General features: G+C 47.9%; 1 protein-coding gene across 13 annotated transcripts in view; it reads right to left on the bottom strand.

The window, feature by feature from the left end:
* The window catches only part of MED12 (mediator complex subunit 12), a 786,294-nt gene that overhangs the window by 576,926 nt on the left and 185,833 nt on the right, over positions 1-23,535 (bottom strand). For all 13 annotated transcript variants that reach the window (XM_069209253.1, XM_069209261.1, XM_069209285.1 and 10 more), the window contains 3 exons: positions 20,718-20,861; positions 18,276-18,439; positions 4,115-4,246 (listed from right to left, as the gene is read on the bottom strand). In XM_069209253.1, coding sequence (XP_069065354.1) covers positions 4,115-4,246; positions 18,276-18,439; positions 20,718-20,861 — 440 coding nt within the window. The remainder of the gene's footprint in view (positions 1-4,114; positions 4,247-18,275; positions 18,440-20,717; positions 20,862-23,535) is intronic.

The raw sequence follows: 23,535 nt of genomic DNA, 5'->3' as shown, positions 1-23,535 counted from the left end.
CCACAGTCACATCTGTGCTAGACATTTTGTTTCTAAAAGTTGGAATACTTTTAAGAATCTACAACTGTTTCTAGAATCTAATTTCAAACTTTTAACAAACTTTTAAACTCTAAAAGACAATGCTAAACAGGGACTTAACACACAAGGCCCTAGCAGGACTTTTAAGAATTTAGAAAACTTTTCAAATTGCAAAAATCAATTTCTAATGACAATTTTGGAATTTGTCGTGTGATCAGGTATTGGCTGAGTAGTCCAGCAAATGCAAAGTCTTGTACCCCACCGCTGATCCACCAATGTAGGAAGTTGGCTCTGTATGTGCTATTTCAAAGTAAGGAATAGCATGCACAGAGTCCAAGGGTTCCCCTTAGAGGTAAAATAGTGGTAAAAAATAGATAATACTAATGCTCTATTTTGTGGTAGTGTGGTCGAGCAGTAGGCTTATCCAAGGAGTAGTGTTAAGCATTTGTTGGACATACACAAGACAATAAATGAGGTACACACACTCAGAGACAAATCCAGCCAATAGGTTTTTATATAGAAAAATATCTTTTCTTAGTTTATTTTAAGAACCACAGGTTCAAATTCTACATGTAATATCTCATTCGAAAGGTATTGCAGGTAAGTACTTTAGGAACTTCAAATCATCAAAATTGCATGTATACTTTTCAAGTTATTGACAAATAGCTGTTTTAAAAGTGGACACTTAGTGCAATTTTCACAGTTCCTAGGGGAGGTAAGTATTTGTTAGATTAACCAGGTAAGTAAGACACTTACAGGGCTCAGTTCTTGGTCCAAGGTAGCCCACCGTTGGGGGTTCAGAGCAACCCCAAAGTCACCACACCAGCAGCTCAGGGCCGGTCAGGTGCAGAGTCCAAAGTGGTGCCCAAAACACATAGGCTAGAATGGAGAGAAGGGGGTGCCCCGGTTCCGGTCTGCTTGCAGGTAAGTACCCGCGTCTTCGGAGGGCAGACCAGGGGGGTTTTGTAGGGCACCGGGGGGGACACAAGTCCACACAGAAATTTCACCCTCAGCGGCGCGGGGGCGGCCGGGTGCAGTGTAGAAACAAGCGTCGGGTTCGCAATGTTAGTCTATGAGAGATCTCGGGATCTCTTCAGCGCTGCAGGCAGGCAAGGGGGGGATTCCTCGGGGAAACCTCCACTTGGGCAAGGGAGAGGGACTCCTGGGGGTCACTTCTCCAGTGAAAGTCCGGTCCTTCAGGTCCTGGGGGCTGCGGGTGCAGGGTCTCTCCCAGGTGTCGGGACTTTAGGTTCAAAAGAGTCGCGGTCAGGGGAAGCCTCGGGATTCCCTCTGCAGGCGGCGCTGTGGGGGCTCAGGGGGGACAGGTTTTGGTACTCACAGTATCAGAGTAGTCCTGGGGTCCCTCCTGAGGTGTTGGATCGCCACCAGTCGAGTCGGGGTCGCCGGGTGCAGTGTTGCAAGTCTCACGCTTCTTGCGGGGAGCTTGCAGGGATCTTTAAAGTTGCTGGAAACAAAGTTGCAGCTTTTCTTGGAGCAGGTCCGCTGTCCTCGGGAGTTTCTTGTCTTTTCGAAGCAGGGGCAGTCCTCAGAGGATGTCGAGGTCGCTGGTCCCTTCGGAAGGCGTCGCTGGAGCAGGATCTTTGGAAGGCAGGAGACAGGCCGGTGAGTTTCTGGAGCCAAGGCAGTTGTCGTCTTCTGGTCTTCCGCTGCAGGGGTTTTCAGCTGGGCAGTCCTTCTTCTTGTTGCAGGAATCTGATTTTCTAGGGTTCAGGGTAGCCCTTAAATACTAAATTTAAGGGCGTGTTTAGGTCTGGGGGGTTAGTAGCCAATGGCTACTAGCCCTGAGGGTGGGTACACCCTCTTTGTGCCTCCTCCCAAGGGGAGGGGGTCACAATCCTAACCCTATTGGGGGAATCCTCCATCTGCAAGATGGAGGATTTCTAAAAGTTAGAGTCACCTCAGCTCAGGACACCTTAGGGGCTGTCCTGACTGGCCAGTGACTCCTCCTTGTTTTTCTCATTATTTTCTCCGGCCTTGCCGCCAAAAGTGGGGCCTGGCCGGAGGGGGCGGGCAACTCCACTAGCTGGAGTGTCCTGCTGGGTTGGCACAAAGGAGGTGAGCCTTTGAGGCTCACCGCCAGGTGTGACAATTCCTGCCTGGGAGAGGTGTTAGCATCTCCACCCAGTGCAGGCTTTGTTACTGGCCTCAGAGTGACAAAGGCACTCTCCCCATGGGGCCAGCAACATGTCTCGGTTTGTGGCAGGCTGCTAAAACTAGTCAGCCTACACAGATAGTCGGTTAAGTTTCAGGGGGCACCTCTAAGGTGCCCTCTGTGGTGTATTTTACAATAAAATGTACACTGGCATCAGAGTGCATTTATTGTGTTGAGAAGTTTGATACCAAACTTCCCAGTTTTCAGTGTAGCCATTATGGTGCTGTGGAGTTCGTGTTTGACAGACTCCCAGACCATATACTCTTATGGCTACCCTGCACTTACAATGTCTAAGGTTTTGTTTAGACACTGTAGGGGTACCATGCTCATGCACTGGTACCCTCACCTATGGTATAGTGCACCCTGCCTTAGGGCTGTAAGGCCTGCTAGAGGGGTGTCTTACCTATACTGCATAGGCAGTGAGAGGCTGGCATGGCACCCTGAGGGGAGTGCCATGTCGACTTACTCGTTTTGTCCTCACTAGCACACACAAGCTGGTAAGCAGTGTGTCTGTGCTGAGTGAGAGGTCTCCAGGGTGGCATAAGACATGCTGCAGCCCTTAGAGACCTTCCTTGGCATCAGGGCCCTTGGTACTAGAAGTACCAGTTACAAGGGACTTATCTGGATGCCAGGGTCTGCCAATTGTGGATACAAAAGTACAGGTTAGGGAAAGAACACTGGTGCTGGGGCCTGGTTAGCAGGCCTCAGCACACTTTCAATTGTAAACATAGCATCAGCAAAGGCAAAAAGTCAGGGGGCAACCATGCCAAGGAGGCATTTCCTTACAATTGCACTAAGTGTCCACTTTTAAAACAGCTATTTGTCAATAACTTGAAAAGTATACATGCAATTTTGATGATTTGAAGTTCCTAAAGTACTTACCTGCAATACCTTTCGAATGAGATATTACATGTAGAATTTGAACCTGTGGTTCTTAAAATAAACTAAGAAAAGATATTTTTCTATATAAAAACCTATTGGCTGGATTTGTCTCTGAGTGTGTGTACCTCATTTATTGTCTTGTGTATGTACAACAAATGCTTAACACTACTCCTTGGATAAGCCTACTGCTCGACCACACTACCACAAAATAGAGCATTAGTATTATCTCTTTTTACCACTATTTTACCTCTAAGGGGAACCCTTGGACTCTGTGCATGCTATTCCTTACTTTGAAATAGCACATACAGAGCCAACTTCCTACAGTGACCATGCAGAAAAGGTGGATTTCCTTCAGGAGGTTGTAGTGCATATAAAGTGACAACAGAAACATAACTCAAGGACCTTCAGACTCATTATCTGCCCCAATCTAACAACTTTAGACTACAATGGCAACTTCACTGTGTTTTGTAGAAAACAGATGCACTGTTTGTAGGTAAACATAGGTGAAATGATGAGCCTGTGAAGTATTTTTAAATAAATTTTTGACAATCCAAAGTAAGGTCCTCAGAGTTTTAGACGGTGGGTATTACTGTAAAACATCGTAGTGCACGAAGGGTGCAGTTGTTCAAGTTTGATTCATGTGAACTGGATTGGCAGTTGGGGGAAGCGAGGCAAGTTGTTGAAAACGTGGGTTGTAAGTGTTTGGAGCACATATGTATTGCATTGTGTGGTCCCAATTCAGTCAAATATTTTATTAAAAGCTCCTTCAGCAACTATGTGAGGAGCTGGTGAATTTGTTGTGCTCTGACCGAATGTTTAAGGGCTTTGTTTCGGATGGGATATTGCAGTCAAAGAGAAAAGTAACGCATTTGCTCGGTTTCCCCTTCACCAGACCAGTCCTCTCTTCCAGTACAGGAACCAATCCATCTTGCCTGAACAACAATCTACATCATTTACTATTCTTGGGCTGTATCCCAAGAAGGCATGTTCTCCCTGCAGTCAATTACCCTGATCGAAAGTACTGATAGAAAGGACACTCACCTAAAAAGCTCACCAAATTTACTCTTCTGGTGGGTGTACGAGGTGTACAGGTCATAGAGATAGGCCAGAATACATCGCTCAGCTGAGGAGCCATCCGATCGATTCATGCTATTTTTCACAACTCCACACAACCTGCCAAGGAAGGAACACAAAGCTAATGTAGTAAAAGTTGTACAAAGTATGAACTGTACATGATGCCCATTGAAAAGAGCCCTGAAACAGTGGAAAGCAGAAGCAGTGAAAATAACACTAGATGGCGATATATGCATAGCAGGTGTATCTGCAGCTACACATGCCATCGAACACACATATAATAAATATATATATGTAGCTACAACATGTACTCTTAATTCAACTGCACCACTATGGGTAACTTGATAGAGGATGCAAACAAACGTTCTAAACAGGACCCCACAAAGTCTAAAAACCTCAAAATTTAAGATTAATCTAAGTGAAGAACAAAATGGAAGCCATAATTTCTGGGTGAGTGCTGCTTGCCTATAATAGTGACAAACTGGGGCTTTTCTGTTGATGCTGCTCGATCCATTGAAGATCATAAAACTGCAGTCAACATGAAATGTTTATGCTACGTCAAACGCACTCTGTTGCATCTAGCCATTTCCAATAAACACTGTGGACACATTCATATCTTCCAGAAACCACTACAGCAATAGGAGTGATATTGGTGTTACAAATAATGCCCTTTGATGACTGCAGCATGTCATCCCCTAAATATAAAAAGTGTGATTATTTCATTCTTGCACAAAACTGAACTGGCTACTATTCAGGAACATCACTGTAGGAAGTTGGCTCTGTATGCACTATTTCAAAGTAAGGAATAGTATGCACAGAGTCCAAGGGTTCCCCTTAGAGGTAAGATAGTGGCAAAAGAGATAATACCAATGCTCTATTTTGTGGTAGTGTGGTCGAGCAGTAGGCTTATCAAAGGAGTAGTGTTAAGCATTTGTTGTACATACACACAGGCAATAAATGAGGAACACACTCAGAGACAAATCCAGCCAATAGGTTTTGTTATAGAAAAACATATTTTCTTAGTTTATTTTAAGAACCACAGGTTCAAATTCTACATGTAATATCTCATTTGAACCACCTCTGCTAATCTTATCTTAGCCAGGGTCACCCCTAGCTTACCCAAAGAGGTTACCCAGAGCTGGAGTAACCCCACCATGACCAACAGGGTCAGGGGGCCTAACTTGCTATTTGGCATGGGGTCTGACCACCATGCCAAGGATAGTGCAGCCATAAAGGCTAACACCCAGCAGAGGCCACTGACAGCTGTCAGTGCCCAGAACCACACCTTTAGCTCTTCACCTACAAGGGAAGGGGCTAAGTTACAGGCTTCTTTGGGTTCAGGGTGCCTGTCTGCTGTATTAGAGTGGGGGGTTACCACATCTTGTAGTAAACATCCTTCTTCCACTCTTTCTTCTGTTAGCTGAGGAGCCACCCACTCAGACTTAACAGTTGCCTGACTAGCCAGGACTTCTTGTGGGTCAGGTTGGACTTTATCAGAGCCACTTTTGGAGTTCTCCCCTACTGGAGCAGAATGTCCTTGGCTTGCTGGAACCTTGGCTAAAGGTTGTCCACCTTTCCTACTCTGTTTCCTTTTCTTTTTCTTCTGGGGCCTACTTGCATTTACTGCAGAGGCAGGAACTCCAGAATCCTTGGGAGAGGACTGGCACTGGACCAGTTCCTCTCTTGGGCTCTGACTAACCTCTGGGTAGTCATTTCCAAGGAGACAATCAAGGGGGAGGTCTGTACTGACTACCACCCTTCTCCAGCTAAAAGTCCCACCCATTTCTATGGGCACAAAAGCCACAGGCCTATCAGTGACCCTGTCTGGGCTAACTCTTACTCTGGCCATCTCACCTGGGATGTACTGGTTTGAGAACACCAGCCTGTCATGCACAATAGTGTGACTGGCACAAGTGTCTCTCAGGGCAATGGCTGGGATTCCATTCACCTGTAGGTGGTGGAAGTGTCTACTTCCCTCTGGAATCTCCAACTCACCTGTTGGGCCCTTTTTCCAGTTGAAGGCTATGAAGACCTCCTCATCTGAGGAGTCATCCCCAATGGCTACACTGGTTACCCCTGGGATTTTGCTAGGGGGTTTGTTCTTGGGACAAGAAGTGTCCTTGGTGTGGTGCCCTGTCTGTTTACAGTTATGGCACCATGCCTTAGTGGCATCCCAGTTCTTACCCTGGTACCTACCTTTGTTTTGGGTTGGGTCTCGGGGCCCACCCACCTGGTCTGGTTTTTGGGGGCCTACAGAGGACTCTTTTTCTTTGTTTCTAGTGTCACCCACTTTCTCCTGGGAAGGCTTTGTAACCCCTTTCTTTTGGTCACCCCCAGTGGAAGTTTTGGTTACCCTAGTCTTGACCCATTGGTCTGCCTTCTTTCCCAATTCTTGGGGAGAAATTGGACCTAGGTCTACCAGATACTGATGCAACTTTTCATTGAAGCAGTTACTTAATATGTGTTCTTTCATAAACAAATTATAAAGCCCAACATAGTCATGCACTTCATTTCCAGTTACCCAACCATCCAGTGTTTTCACTGAGTAGTCAACAAAATCAACCCAGGTCTGGCTCGAGGATTTTTGAGCCCCCCTGAATCTAATTCTATACTCCTCAGTGGAGAATCCAAAGCCCTCAATCAGGGTTCCCTTCATGAGGTCATAAGATTCTGCATCTTTTCCAGAGAGTGTGAGGAGTCTATCCCTACACTTTCCAGTGAACATTTCCCAAAGGAGAGCACCCCAGTGAGATTTGTTTACTTTTCTGGTTACACAAGCCCTCTCAAAAGCTGTGAACCATTTGGTGATGTCATCACCATCTTCATATTTAGTTACAATCCCTTTAGGGATTTTTAGCATGTCAGGAGAATCTCTGACCCTATTTAAGTTGCTGCCACCATTGATGGGTCCTAGGCCCATCTCTTGTCTTTCCCTTTCTATGGCTAGGATCTGTCTTTCCAAAGCCAATCTTTTGGTCATCCTGGCTAACTGGATGTCCTCTTCACTGGAGTTATCCTCAGTGATTTCAGAGAGGTTGGTCCCTCCTGTGAGGGAGCCAGCATCTCTGACTATTATGCTTGGAGTCAGGGCTTGAGAGGCCCTGTCCTCCCTAGATAGGACTGGTAGGGGGGAATCACCCTCCAAGTCACTATCATCATCCTCTGTGTTGCCATCCTCAGAGGGGTTGGCCTTTTCAAACTCTGCCAACAGCTCCTGGAGCTGTAGTTTGGAAGGTCTGGGGCCCATTGCTATTTTCTTTATTTTACAGAGTGACCTTAGCTCCCTCATCTTAAGATGGAGGTAAGGTGTGGTGTCGAGTTCCACCACATTCACATCTGTACTAGACATTACGCTTCTAAAAGTTGGAATACTTTTTAAGAATCTAAAAACTAGTTCTAGAATCTAACTCAAACTTTTACCAAACTTTTAAACTCTAAAAGAAATGCTAACAGGGACTAACACAAGGCCCTAGCAGGACTTTAAAGAATTTAGAAAAATTTCAAATTGCAAAAATCAATTTCTAATGACAACTTTTGGAATTTGTCGTGTGATCAGGTATTGGCTGAGTAGTCCAGCAAATGCAAAGTCTTGTATCCCACCGCTGCCACAAATGTAGGAAGTTGGCTCTCTATGCACTATTTGAAAGTAAGGAATAGTATGCACAGAGTCCAAGGGTTCCCCTTAGAGGTAAGATAGTGGCAAAAAGAGATAATACTAATGCTCTATTTTGTGGTAGTGTGGTCGAGCAGTAGGCTTATCAAAGGAGTAGTGTTAAGCATTTGTTGTACATACACACAGGCAATAAATGAGGAACACACACTCAGAGACAAATCCAGCCAATAGGTTTTTGTTATAGAAAAATATCTTTTCTTAGTTTATTTTAAGAACCACAGGTTCAAATTCTACATGTAATATCTCATTTAAAAGGTATTGCAGGTAAGTACTTTAGGAACTTTGAATAATTACAGTAGCATATATACTTTTCACATAAAACACAAATAGCTGTTTTAAAAGTGGACACAGTGCAATTTTCACAGTTCCTGGGGGAGGTAAAGTATTGTAAGTTTTAGCAGGTAAGTAAAGTACCTACAGGGTTCAGTTTTGGGTCCAAGGTAGCCCACCGTTGGGGGTTCAGAGCAACCCCAAAGTTACCACACCAGCAGCTCAGGGCCGGTCAGGTGCAGAGGTCAAAGAGGTGCCCAAAACACATAGGCTTCAATGGAGAGAAGGGGGTGCCCCGGTTCCAGTCTGCCAGCAGGTAAGTACCCGCGTCTTCGGAGGGCAGACCAGGGGGGTTTTGTAGGGCACCGGGGGGGACACAAGTCCACACAGAAAGTACACCCTCAGCAGCGCGGGGCGGCCGGGTGCAGTGTGCAAACAAGCGTCGGGTTCTCTGTAGGTTTCAATGGGAGACCAAGGGGTCTCTTCAGCGGTGCAGGCAGGCAAGGGGGGGGGGGGTCCTCGGGGTAGCCACCACCTGGGCAAGGGATAGGGCCTCCTGGGGGTCACTCCTGCACAGAAGTTCCGATCCTTTAGGTGCTGGGGGCTGCGGGTGCAGGGTCTTTTCCAGCCGTCGGGAAATTAGAGTTCAGGCAGTCGCAGTCAGGGGGAGCCTCGGGATTCCCTCTGCAGGCGTCGCTGTGGGGGCTCAGGGGGGACAACTTTGGTTACTCACGGTCTCGGAGTCGCCGGAGGGTCCTCCCTGAGGTGTTGGTTCTCCACCAGTCGAGTCGGGGTCGCCGGGTGCAGTGTTGCAAGTCTCACGCTTCTTGCGGGGATTTGCAGGGGTCTTTAAATCTGCTCCTCTGTAACAAAGTTGCAGTTCTTTTGGAGCAGTGCCGCTGTCCTCTGGAGTTTCTTGTCTTTCTTGAAGCAGGGCAGTCCTCTGAGGATTCAGAGGTCGCTGGTCCTTTGGAAAGCGTCGCTGGAGCAGGTTTCTCTGGAAGGCAGGAGACAGGCCGGTAAGACTGGGGCCAAAGCAGTTGGTGTCCTCTGTTCTTCTGCAGGGGTTTTTCAGCTCAGCAGTCCTCTTCTTCTTGTAGTTTCAGGAATCTAAATTCTTAGGTTCAGGGGAGCCCTTAAATACTAAATTTAAGGGCGTGTTTAGGTCTGGGGGGTTAGTAGCCAATGGCTAATAGCCCTGAGGGTGGGTACACCCTCTTTGTGCCTCCTCCCAAGGGGAGGGGGTCACATCCCTATTCCTATTGGGGGAATCCTCCTTCTACAAGATGGAGGATTTCTAAAAGTCAGAGTCACCTCAGCTCCAGACACCTTAGGGGCTGTCCTGACTGGTGTAAAGAAATGGCTCCCTGTTGCAGTTACCCCCCCACTTTTTGCCTGATACTGATGCTGACTTGACTGAGAAGTGTGCTGGGACCCTGCTGACCAGGCCCCAGCACCAGTGTTCCTTCACCTAAAATGTACCATTGTATCCACAATTGGCACACCCTGGCATTCAGATAAGTCCCTTGTAACTGGTACTTCTAGTACCAAGGGCCCTGATGCCAAGGAAGGTCTCTAAGGGCTGCAGCATGTCTTATGCCACCCTAGAGACCCCTCACTCAGCACAGACACACTGCTTACAAGCCTGTGTGTGCTAGTGAGAACAAAATGAGTAAGTCGACATGGCACTCCCCTCAGGGTGCCATGCCAGCCTCTCACTGCCTATGCAGTATAGGTAAGACACCCCTCTAGCAGGCCTTACAGCCCTAAGGCAGGGTGCACTATACCATGGGTGAGGGTACCAGTGCATGAGCACTGAGCCCCTACAGTGTCTAAACAAAACCTTAGACATTGTAAGTGCAGGGTAGCCATAAGAGTATATGGTCTGGGAGTCTGTTTTACACGAACTCCACAGCACCATAATGGCTACACTGAAAACTGGGAAGTTTGGTATCAAACTTCTCAGCACAATAAATGCACACTGATGCCAGTGTACATTTTATTGTAAAATACACCACAGAGGGCACCTTAGAGGTGCCCCCTGAAACTTAACCGACTGTCTGCGTAGGCTGACTAGTTCCAGCAGCCTGCCACACTAGAGACATGTTGCTGGCCCCATGGGGAGAGTGCCTTTGTCACTCTGAGGCCAGTAACAAAGCCTGCACTGGGTGGAGATGCTAACACCTCCCCCAGGCAGGAGCTGTAACACCTGGCGGTGAGCCTCAAAGGCTCACCCCTTTGTCACAGCCCAGCAGGGCACTCCAGCTTAGTGGAGTTGCCCGCCCCCTCCGGCCACGGCCCCCACTTTTGGCGGCAAGGCTGGAGGGAACAAAGAAAGCAACAAGGAGGAGTCACTGGCCAGTCAGGACAGCCCCTAAGGTGTCCTGAGCTGAGGTGACTCTAACTTTTAGAAATCCTCCATCTTGCAGATGGAGGATTCCCCCAATAGGGTTAGGATTGTGACCCCCTCCCCTTGGGAGGAGGCCCAAAGAGGGTGTACCCACCCTCAGGGCTAGTAGCCATTGGCTACTAACCCCCCAGACCTAAACACGCCCTTAAATTTAGTATTTAAGGGCTACCCTGAACCCTAGAAAATTAGATTCCTGCAACTACAAGAAGAAGGACTGCCTAGCTGAAAACCCCTGCAGAGGAAGACCAGAAGACGACAACTGCCTTGGCTCCAGAAACTCACCGGCCTGTCTCCTGCCTTCCAAAGATCCTGCTCCAGCGACGCCTTCCAAAGGGACCAGCGACCTCGACATCCTCTGAGGACTGCCCCTGCTTCGAAAAGACAAGAAACTCCCGAGGACAGCGGACCTGCTCCAAGAAAAGCTGCAACTTTGTTTCCAGCAGCTTTAAAGAACCCTGCAAGCTCCCCGCAAGAAGCGTGAGACTTGCAACACTGCACCCGGCGACCCCGACTCGGCTGGTGGCGATCCAACACCTCAGGAGGGACCCCAGGACTACTCTAAGACTGTGAGTACAAAAACCTGTCCCCCCTGAGCCCCCACAGCGCCGCCTGCAGAGGGAAATCCCGAGGCTTCCCCTGACCGCGACTCTTTGAATCCTAAGTCCCGACACCTGGGAGAGACCCTGCATCCGCAGCCCCCAGGACCTGAAGGACCGGACTTTCACTGGAGGAGTGACCCCCAGGAGTCCCTCTCCCTTGACCAAGTGGAGGTTTCCCCGAGGAACCCCCCCCTTGCCTGCCTGCAGCGCTGAAGAGATCCCTAGATCTCCCATTGACTTCCATTACAAACCCGACGCTTGTTTCTACACGGCACCCGGCCGCCCCCGCGCTGCTGAGGGTGAAATTTCTGTGTGGGCTTGTGTCCCCCCCGGTGCCCTACAAAACCCCTCTGGTCTGCCCTCCGAAGACGCGGGTACTTACCTGCAAGCAGACCGGAACCGGGGCACCCCCTTCTCTCCATTCTAGCCTATGTGTTTTGGGCACCACTTTGAACTCTGCACCTGACCGGCCCTGAGCTGCTGGTGTGGTGACTTTGGGGTTGCTCTGAACCCCCAACGGTGGGCTACCTTGGACCAAGAACTAAGCCCTGTAAGTGTCTTACTTACCTGGTTAACCTAACAAATACTTACCTCCCCTAGGAACTGTGAAAATTGCACTAAGTGTCCACTTTTAAAACAGCTATTTGTGAATAACTTGAAAAGTATACATGCAATTTTGATGATTTGAAGTTCCTAAAGTACTTACCTGCAATACCTTTCGAATGAGATATTACATGTAGAATTTGAACCTGTGGTTCTTAAAATAAACTAAGAAAAGATATTTTTCTATAACAAAACCTATTGGCTGGATTTGTCTCTGAGTGTGTGTACCTCATTTATTGTCTATGTGTATGTACAACAAATGCTTAACACTACTCCTTGGATAAGCCTACTGCTCGACCACACTACCACAAAATAGAGCATTAGTATTATCTATTTTTACCACTATTTTACCTCTAAGGGGAACCCTTGGACTCTGTGCATGCTATTCCTTACTTTGAAATAGCACATACAGAGCCAACTTCCTACATTGGTGGATCAGCGGTGGGGTACAAGACTTTGCATTTGCTGGACTACTCAGCCAATACCTGATCACACGACAAATTCCAAAATTGTCATTAGAAATTCATTTTTGCAATTTGAAATTTTTCTAAATTCTTAAAAGTCCTGCTAGGGCCTTGTGTGTTAAGTCCCTGTTTAGCATTGTCTTTTAGAGTTTAAAAGTTTGTTAAAGGTTTGAAATTAGATTCTAGAAACAGTTTTAGATTCTTTAAAAAGTCTTCCAACTTTTAGCAAAATAATGTCTGATACAGAGATGAATGTGGTGGAACTCGACACCACACCTTACCTCCATCTTAAGATGAGGGAGCTAAGGTCTCTCTGTAATATAAAGAAAATAACCATTGGCTCCAGACCTACCAAAATTCAGCTCCAGGAGCTGTTGGCAGAGTTTGAAAAAGCCAACCCCTCTGAGGATGACTTCACAGAGGAAGAAATTAGTGACTTGGAGGGCAATTCCCCCCTTCCAGTCCTAAATAGGGAGACCAGGGCCTCTCAAGCCCTGTCTCCAAAAATGATAGTCAGAAATGTTGCTTCCCTCACAGGAGGGTCCAGCATTTCTGAAATCACTGAGGATGCTCTCAGTGAGGATGACCCCCTGTTAGCCAGGATGGTCAAAAGATTGGCTTTGGAAAAGCAGCTCCTAGCCATAGAAAGGGAAAGAAAAGAGATGGGCCTAGGTCCCATCAATGGTGGCAGCAACTTAAATAGGGTCAGAGATTCTCCTGACATCCTAAAAATCCCCAAAGGGATTGTAACAAAATATGAAGATGGTGATGACATCACCAAATGGTTCACAGCTTTTGAGAGGGCTTGTGTAACCAGAAAAGTAAACAGATCTCACTGGGGTGCTCTCCTTTGGGAAATGTTCACTGGAAAGTGTAGGGATAGACTCCTCACACTCTCTGGAAAAGATGCAGAATCTTATGACCTCATGAAGGGTACCCTGATTGAGGGCTTTGGATTCTCCACTGAGGAGTATAGAATTAGGTGCAGGGGGGCTCAAAAATCCTCGAGCCAGACCTGGGTTGATTTTGTAGACTACTCAGTAAAAACACTAGATGGTTGGTTAACTGGAAATGAAGTGTGTGACTATGTTGGGCTTTATAATTTGTTTATGAAAGAACACATTTTAAGTAACTGCTTCAATGAAAAGTTGCATCAGTATCTGGTAGACCTAGGTCCAATTTCTCCCCAAGAATTGGGAAAGAAGGCAGACCACTGGGTCAAGACTAGGGTAACCAAAACTTCCACTGGGGGTGACCAAAAGAAAGGGGTTACACAAACTCCCCAGGAGAAAGTGGGTAACACTAGAAACCAAGAAAAAGAGTCCTCTGTAGGCCCCCAAAAACCAGAACAGGTGGGTGGGCCCCAGGACACAACCCAAAACAAAGGTGGGTACCAGGGTAAGAACTGGGATGCCACTAAGGCATGGTGCCACAACTGTAAACAGTCTGGGCACCACACCAAGGACACTTCTTGTCCCAAAAACAAACCCCAGAACAAAATTCCTGGGGTAACCAGTGTAGCCATGGGAGATGACTCCTCAGATGAGGAGGTCTTCCTAGCCTTCAACTGGAAACAGGGCCCAACAGGTGAGTTGGAGATTCCAGAGGGAAGCAGACACTTCCACCACCTACTGGTGAATGGAATCCCAACCACTGCCCTGAGAGACACTTGTGCCAGTCACACTATTGTGCATGACAGGCTGGTGCTCTCAAACCAGTACATCCCAGGTGAGACTGCCAGGGTAAGAGTTAGCCTAGACAGGGTCACTAAGAGGCCTGTGGCTTTAGTGCCCATAGAAGTGGGTGGCACTCTTAGCTGGAGAAGGGTAGTAGTCAGTACAGACCTCCCCCTTGATTGTCTCCTTGGAAATGACTACCCAGAGGTTAGTCAGAGCTCAAGAGAGGAACTGGTCCAGTGCCAGTCCTCTCCCAAGGATTCTGGAAGTCCTGCCTCTGCAGTAAATGCAAGCAGGCCCCAGAAGAAGAAGAAAAGAAAACAGAGTAGGAAGGGTGGACAACCTTTAGCCAAGGTTACAGCAAGCCAAGGAGATTCTGCTCCAGTAGGGGAGAACTCCAAAAATGGCCCTGATAAAGTCCAACCTGACCCACAAGAAGTCCTGGCTAGTCAGGCAACTGTTAAACCTGAGTGGGTGGCTCCTCAGCTAACAGAAGAAAGAGTGGAAGAAGGGTGTTTACTACAAGATGTGGTAACCCCCCACTCCAATACAGCAGACAGGCAACCTGAACCCAAAGAAGCCTGTAACTTAGCCCCTTCCCTTTTAGGTGAAGAGCTAAAGGTGTGGTTCTGGGCACTGACAGCTGTCAGTGGCCTCTGCTGGGTGTTAGCCTTTGTGGCTGCACTATCCTTGGCATGGTGGTCAGACCCCATGCCAAATAGCAAGTTAGGCCCCCTGACCCTGTTGGTCATGGTGGGGTTACTCCAACTCTGGGTAACCTCTTTGGGTAAGCTAGGGATGACCCTGGCTAAGATAAGATTAGCAGAGGTGGATACCTCTAAACCCAAAATAAAAAGAATGGGTGGAGACATTGAAGAAGCAGACAAGAGGCAATTCAGACTAGGTCCTATCACTGTGGAAGTGGGTCAGTTCCCCAAAGGGAATGACCTGAACAGAAGGATGTAAGGCAGAGTAGGCCCTGCAACTAACCAGCCTATTTCTCCTACTCTTCCTCGCCTGACAGACTAGGAAGACTCTCCCAGCTTGGGCTGAGTCTCCTGGCCTGTGGGCTGGGGGGGGGCTTGTGTAAAGAAATGGCTCCCTGTTGCAGTTACCCCCCCACTTTTTGCCTGATACTGATGCTGACTTGACTGAGAAGTGTGCTGGGACCCTGCTGACCAGGCCCCAGCACCAGTGTTCCTTCACCTAAAATGTACCATTGTATCCACAATTGGCACACCCTGGCATTCAGATAAGTCCCTTGTAACTGGTACTTCTAGTACCAAGGGCCCTGATGCCAAGGAAGGTCTCTAAGGGCTGCAGCATGTCTTATGCCACCCTAGAGACCCCTCACTCAGCACAGACACACTGCTTACAAGCCTGTGTGTGCTAGTGAGAACAAAATGAGTAAGTCGACATGGCACTCCCCTCAGGGTGCCATGCCAGCCTCTCACTGCCTATGCAGTATAGGTAAGACACCCCTCTAGCAGGCCTTACAGCCCTAAGGCAGGGTGCACTATACCATAGGTGAGGGTACCAGTGCATGAGCACTGTGCCCCTACAGTGTCTAAACAAAACCTTAGACATTGTAAGTGCAGGGTAGCCATAAGAGTATATGGTCTGGGAGTCTGTTTTACACGAACTCCACAGCACCATAATGGCTACACTGAAAACTGGGAAGTTTGGTATCAAACTTCTCAGCACAATAAATGCACACTGATGCCAGTGTACATTTTATTGTAAAATACACCACAGAGGGCACCTTAGAGGTGCCCCCTGAAACTTAACCGACTGTCTGCGTAGGCTGACTAGTTCCAGCAGCCTGCCACACTAGAGACATGTTGCTGGCCCCATGGGGAGAGTGCCTTTGTCACTCTGAGGCCAGTAACAAAGCCTGCACTGGGTGGAGATGCTAACACCTCCCCCAGGCAGGAGCTGTAACACCTGGCGGTGAGCCTCAAAGGCTCACCCCTTTGTCACAGCCCAGCAGGGCACTCCAGCTTAGTGGAGTTGCCCGCCCCCTCCGGCCACGGCCCCCACTTTTGGCGGCAAGGCTGGAGGGAACAAAGAAAGCAACAAGGAGGAGTCACTGGCCAGTCAGGACAGCCCCTAAGGTGTCCTGAGCTGAGGTGACTCTAACTTTTAGAAATCCTCCATCTTGCAGATGGAGGATTCCCCCAATAGGGTTAGGATTGTGACCCCCTCCCCTTGGGAGGAGGCCCAAAGAGGGTGTACCCACCCTCAGGGCTAGTAGCCATTGGCTACTAACCCCCCAGACCTAAACACGCCCTTAAATTTAGTATTTAAGGGCTACCCTGAACCCTAGAAAATTAGATTCCTGCAACTACAAGAAGAAGGACTGCCTAGCTGAAAACCCCTGCAGAGGAAGACCAGAAGACGACAACTGCCTTGGCTCCAGAAACTCACCGGCCTGTCTCCTGCCTTCCAAAGATCCTGCTCCAGCGACGCCTTCCAAAGGGACCAGCGACCTCGACATCCTCTGAGGACTGCCCCTGCTTCGAAAAGACAAGAAACTCCCGAGGACAGCGGACCTGCTCCAAGAAAAGCTGCAACTTTGTTTCCAGCAGCTTTAAAGAACCCTGCAAGCTCCCCGCAAGAAGCGTGAGACTTGCAACACTGCACCCGGCGACCCCGACTCGGCTGGTGGCGATCCAACACCTCAGGAGGGACCCCAGGACTACTCTAAGACTGTGAGTACAAAAACCTGTCCCCCCTGAGCCCCCACAGCGCCGCCTGCAGAGGGAAATCCCGAGGCTTCCCCTAACCGCGACTCTTTGAATCCTAAGTCCCGACACCTGGGAGAGACCCTGCATCCGCAGCCCCCAGGACCTGAAGGACCGGACTTTCACTGGAGGAGTGACCCCCAGGAGTCCCTCTCCCTTGACCAAGTGGAGGTTTCCCCGAGGAACCCCCCCCTTGCCTGCCTGCAGCGCTGAAGAGATCCCTAGATCTCCCATTGACTTCCATTACAAACCAGATGCTTGTTTCTACACGGCACCCGGCCGCCCCCGCGCTGCTGAGGGTGAAATTTCTGTGTGGGCTTGTGTCCCCCCCGGTGCCCTACAAAACCCCTCTGGTCTGCCCTCCGAAGACGCGGGTACTTACCTGCAAGCAGACCGGAACCGGGGCACCCCCTTCTCTCCATTCTAGCCTATGTGTTTTGGGCACCACTTTGAACTCTGCACCTGACCGGCCCTGAGCTGCTGGTGTGGTGACTTTGGGGTTGCTCTGAACCCCCAACGGTGGGCTACCTTGGACCAAGAACTAAGCCCTGTAAGTGTCTTACTTACCTGGTTAACCTAACAAATACTTACCTCCCCTAGGAACTGTGAAAATTGCACTAAGTGTCCACTTTTAAAACAGCTATTTGTGAATAACTTGAAAAGTATACATGCAATTTTGATGATTTGAAGTTCCTAAAGTACTTACCTGCAATACCTTTCGAATGAGATATTACATGTAGAATTTGAACCTGTGGTTCTTAAAATAAACTAAGAAACTATATTTTTCTATAACAAAACCTATTGGCTGGATTTGTCTCTGAGTGTGTGTACCTCATTTATTGTCTATGTGTATGTACAACAAATGCTTAACACTACTCCTTGGATAAGCCTACTGCTCGACCACACTACCACAAAATAGAGCATTAGTATTATCTATTTTTACCACTATTTTACCTCTAAGGGGAACCCTTGGACTCTGTGCATGCTATTCCTTACTTTGAAATAGCACATACAGAGCCAACTTCCTACAACTGGCCAGTGACGACTCCTTGTTTTTCTCATTATCTCTCCTGGACTTGCCGCCAAAAGTGGGGGCTGGGTCCAGGGGGCGGGCATCTCCACTAGCTGGAGTGCCCTGGGGCATTGTAACACGAAGCTTGAGCCTTTGAAGTTCACTGCTAGGTGTTACAGTTCCTGCAGGGGGGAGGTGTGAAGCACCTCCACCCAGAGCAGGCTTTGTTTCTGTCCTCAGAGAGCACAAAGGCTCTCACCGCAGGGGGTCAGAAACTCGTCTCTCAGCAGCAGGCTGGCACAGACCAGTCAGTCCTGCACTGAACAATTGGGTAAAATACAGGGGGCATCTCTAAGATGCCCTCTGTGTGCATTTTTTAATAAATCCAACACTGGCATCAGTGTGGGTTTATTATTCTGAGAAGTTTGATACCAACTCAGTCAAGTCAGCATCAGTATCAGGCAAAAAGTGGGGGGTAACTGCAACAGGGAGCCATTTCTTTACACCCAGCTACTTCTGCTCAGACCAACAAGGCTTAGAATCCCTCAGATCACCCCTTCTATGTGTTTCGTAAGCCCTCTCAAACCTCCCTTCTCAAGCTCTGGTACCTTCACACTGTTACTCTCACATTAAAAATGTTCCTTCAAGTCTTAGCCACAGGCTAGTAATTTCCTTACCCTTCGAAGACCTGAGCAGTCTGGTCTTGGTTAAGGATAAGACAGGAGTGGTAGTGCCGTAGAACAGCTACAATACACAGGCACAGGCTGGTGGTGTAGCTGCCAACCAGATTTGACGATTTTAGGATCAGCTCCGCCTCCACAACGCTCAACTCACTCAGCAGCTGTATTCGATCAGGAGAAAGAAAGAACAAACAACTGGTTCAGCAATGAACCGCAGGATCACTTTTGAGAACACGTCATTTTCAAAGAATCACTTCAAATAATACCCAATGCATCAAGTTGAATCGCTCAGTCTTCCATCACAGTTAACCGTAACAGCCTTACAACAATCTTTCACACCCCCCCCAATCCGGTCCCCCAGTAGATTCACACTAATTACTCAACTCAGGAGCAGATGGACAACGCGCTACATGTGTACTTTCCTCAGTGTGCTCATGTTTCGTAGGCACCGCTTTAGAAACTACCATCATGTCTCTCATTCTCTTGCTTCCTCTTGAATACTCTTAAATCATCATCCAGCTTACTTTACTAAACTTGGGAGAAGTTCGACACAGGAAGGAACAATATTTTAAAACTGATGTAGTCTCAGGCTACGAAGTTCCTCCCATTTCTCCCTCTGCTGCCACGTGTAGTCTATTGTGAGTAGATACATAAATAAGGAGCATGAATGCACAACCATGAAAGTGCCTGGTTATTTTTCATACCCTTTACTTGGGATACTGCACTCAAGTTTCCACTCAAGTTTCATGAGGTCTCCTTGCTGACATAAACAATATCTATTCTTGCATTGATATTTCTCATGAATCGTTTGTTTTTTTACTGAAATAGGCAAAAGTAGGAATTCAGAGTGTTTTTTGGGGCTTGGAAATCCATCAATTTAATGTTTTTCATGAAAGCTGCCCAGTTACTCTGCACTAAATATTCTTCCCTTACCCAATGTCGACAGAACAGACAATGTTCCTACTTCATAGACACTACTGTTGTAAATTTTAAAGATGGAAGAGGTGAAATCCCCAAATCCCTCTTCCAGTTGGAGTTCTATTCTGTTCAGTCGCACTCACCACTCAACAAAAGGAAAGGCAAGAACTCCAGGTCTTGGGACTAGCCAGGCTTCCAGTATCAAATGTCACAGCCAGATTGCAAGAAAAACTACAATCCGCTGCCACCAATGCTAGTCACCTCAATGCACGGCAAGACATTCTCCCTATAGAAAGGGACACTTTTAATCTACCCTGCACACCGTCGATCTGTTGATAAATGCAAAAGCACCTTCAGCGACCTTGCAGATTACTGTGTGCAATACTATGGGAAAATGGTTCAGGTCAGAAATACTCCAAAGGGGAAAAAGAGGTCATGGGGGCCAAAACAAATCACGAGGGCCTTCTTGAGGACAATATGCAATTGCCATAAATCTTTCAGAAGTCACAAAAGCACAATCACTGGTCAGAAAACCTAAAAAAAAAAAAATAGTTTTAAAATTTGGGCTTCGGGCATGGAAGGCCAACAGAGTACTAGACATGAGGCATGGCTAGAAGGGCATGTCCTCCCAATCAATAGAGCACAGTGACTCTGCAGGGGCTGTGGTCAAAGTCCATGACCTGTAACCGGTGTCTTGCAGATACTGTCAGCAGAATGGAGAAAGGTTATGAACAGTGTCGGCCAGGTCACAGGCCATGCATGAAATTTGCAGATAGATGTCTAAAGGCATGACCACATGGGTATTGCAGGCATCGGGCGAAGCCACTGGAAACTATTTCGGGAAGAAGGCAGGCATGTGACAGGGCATTTCCAAAGACCGCAGTCTACTCTGGATGCTGCGGACAGGCCTGAGGGCACAGGGCTAAGCTAAAGACTACGCCTTATAACAGTGCTAATAAAGCATATTAACAAGTTATGCCTTGCTGGTAATGGCACAGGAAGGAAAATTAGACAATTTGAAAATTCTAAGAACACTGCAACTCAGATTTTTTTAAAGTATACATGTAGGTAAGAACAGGAGTTGAAAAGACGTTATGGTCATGATTCACAACATACAATTTAATTTTACCAATTGTGGATGCCAGATAACAATTGTGCCAACAATCAGCTTGCATACATTTCAAAATATAGTATGCATGACATTCAGCAATGAAAATATCTACCCAGGATGAGTTCTACTTTTACCTTGTATCACTAGCTCATGGAGCCGCAGACATAGTTTTGCGGTCATCTGTGGTACCATACCAACAATATTGATTTAAAAGTCCCTACCTGCCAATTACTGAAGAGTAAAATCTGTCTGGAGACAAAAAATATCTGGATGATTGAAATTATAACGCTTAAAGGGATATGTTGGCACTTCTACTATTATACCAGCTCCAGATGACCCGTCTCTGACATACTGAATCAACTCACAGCCTCACCTCTGAATGGCAGACAGTGTCATAACCCTCCTCCTACCTGGATGGCAAAATCAATAAGACCACTGATGTTCAGGGAGTATTCCATTAGATCAAAGATGAACTGGATGTGATGCACCAGTGGTAGATGGTAGGACATTCCTAGAGCAAAGCTAGTGATCTGCTCCAGGACATTACGAGACACCTACGAGAAGAGCAGAACACATCAATCAGCAGGAACCACTAACATAGTAACAACATTTATGTAGACAATCCAGACGCGTACAAAGCATGCACAAGTTGTACCATCTGTCCCTTCTGCCAAACAAATATCTGGCATGAAGCTGCTTGAGGAAAAACTTCATTAACAATAAAATGCTTTAAGGTGATTAGGGTATTATAGGTTCTTGCTCTCCCTTCTTTGCAACTGGTTGGAAACACCTGCAGTCTGTGACACAGGCAGGCGCAGGAAAACAGATGCTACACGGTTAATATTTTGTGAAGAAACTCAATGCAATCCTTCAACACCCTATTCATGGAGCACAAACTCGCCCTGCAGAGCTCCCATGTTTTTCTACCAAGTACCAGTAGATCCCAGCATATACTTAACATGGGAATTGTAAGGGAGAGTAAGAACAAAGGACACCAGAATCATTATAAAGGCCACATTTGCTTATTGTTTATCACTTTTCTCTCCGAAAAAAAGAGTAATTATATGGCAGAGACACTGACATAAGTAGACACTGTAGAAGAAAAGCTTTACCTTGTTGAAGACATTAGATAAAGGTACATACCTCTGATCAACTAAAGCTGCCTTACTTCTAGTTTAAAGAATGTGAATAATCATGAGATAATGAACACCTCCAGTGATGTAACATATATTGCCTGGAGTTTGGACCAGAGTGTGCGATGCAAACAATCAGAAGATATCAAGGTAGTGGTTCCCAACAGAATTGAAGGAATATGGAAAGAAAGGTGTAAGGAAATGCCTCCTTGGCATGGCTACCCCCTGACTTTTTGCCTTTGCTGATGCCAAGTTATGATTTGAAAGTGTGCTGAGGCCTGCTAACCAGGCCCCAGCACCAGTGTTCTTTCCCTAACCTGTACCTTTGTCTCCACAATTGGCACACCCTGGCATCCAGGTAAGTCCCTTGTAACTGGTACCCCTGGTACCAAGGGCCCTGATGCCAGGGAAGGTCTCTAAGGGCTGCATGTCTTATGCCACCCTGGGGACCCCTCACTCAGCACAGACACACTGCTTGCCAGCTTGTGTGTGCTAGTGGGGAGAAAACGACTAAGTCGACATGGCACTCCCCTCAGGGTGCCATGCCAACCTCACACTGCCCATGGCATAGATAAGTCACCCCTCTAGCAGGCCTCACAGCCCTAAGGCAGGGTGCACTATACCATAGGTGAGGGCATACGTGCCTGAGCACTATGCCCTTACAGTGTCTATGCAAAACCTTAGACTTTGTAAGTGCAGGGTAGCCATAAGAGTATATGGTCTGGGAGTCTTTCATACACGAACTCCACAGCACCATAATGGCTTCACTGAAAACTGGGAAGTTTGCTATCAAACTTCTCAGCACAATAAATGCACACTGATGCCAGTGTACATTTTATTGTGAAATACACCCCAGAGGGAATCTTAGAGATGCCCCCTGAAAACATACCCGACTTCCAGTGTGGACTGACTAGTTTTGCCAGCCTGCCACATACCAGACATGTTGCTGGCCACATGGGGAGAGTGCCTTTGTCACTCTGTGGCTAGTAACAAAGACCTGTACTGGGTGGAGGTGCTTCTCACCTCCCCCTGCAGGAGCTGGAACACCTGGCGGTGAGCCTCAAAGGCTCACCCCCTTTGTTACAGCGCCACAGGGCTTTCCAGCTAGTGGAGATGCCGCCCCCTCCAGCCACGGCCCCACTTTTGGCGGCAAGGCCGGAGGAGATAATGAGAAAAACAAAAAGGAGTCACTGGCCAGTCAGGACAACCCCTAAGGTGTCCTGAGCTGAGGTGACTCTGACTTTTAGAAATCCTACATCTTGCAGATGGAGGATTCCCCCAATAGGATTAGGGATGTGTCCCCCTCCCCTCAGGGAGGAGGCACAAAGAGGGTGTAGCCACCCAACCCCCAGACCTAAACACACCCCTAAATTGAGTATTTAGGGGCCCCCAGAACCTAGCAAAACAGATTCCTGCGACCTAAGACTAAGAAAGACTGCTGACCTGAAGCCTTGCAGAGAAGACGGAGACACCAACTGCTTTGGCCCCAGCCCTACCGGCCTGTCTCCCACTTCAAGAGAAACTGCAACAACAACAGCGTTCCCCAAAGTCCAGCGACCTCTGAAGCCTCAGAGGACTACCCTGCATCTAAAAGGACCAAGAACTCCCGAGGACAGCGGCCCTGTGCCAAAGAAACCAAAACTTGCAACAAAGAAACAACTTTAAAAGGACTCCACGTTTCCCGCCGGAAGCGTGAGACTTTCCACTCTGCACCAGACGCCCCCGGCTCGACCTGCAGAGAAACACTACAGGGAGGACTCCCCGGCGACTGCGACCCTGTGAGTAGCCAGAGTTGACCCCCCCTGAGCCCCACCAGCGACGCCTGCAGAGGGAATCCAGAGGCTCACCCTGACCGCGACTGCCTGCTTCCAAGAACCCGACGCTTGGTAAAGACACTGCACCCGCAGCCCCCAGGACCTGAAGGATCCGACCTCCAGTGCAGGAGCGACCCCCAGGTGGCCCTCTCCCTTGCCCAGGTGGTGGCTACCCCAAGGAGCCCACCCCCTTGCCTGCCTGCTTCGCTGAAGAGACCCCTAGGGCTCCCATTGAAATCTATTGCAAACCAGACACCTGTTTGCACTCTGCACCCGGCCGC

This window comes from Pleurodeles waltl, chromosome 2_1 (assembly GCF_031143425.1).
Source record: "Pleurodeles waltl isolate 20211129_DDA chromosome 2_1, aPleWal1.hap1.20221129, whole genome shotgun sequence".
In the NCBI taxonomy this organism is placed as follows: Eukaryota; Metazoa; Chordata; class Amphibia; order Caudata; family Salamandridae; genus Pleurodeles; species Pleurodeles waltl.
The sequence above is the reverse complement of the archived record's forward strand: the minus strand, read 5'-3'. Positions and strand labels throughout refer to the sequence as shown.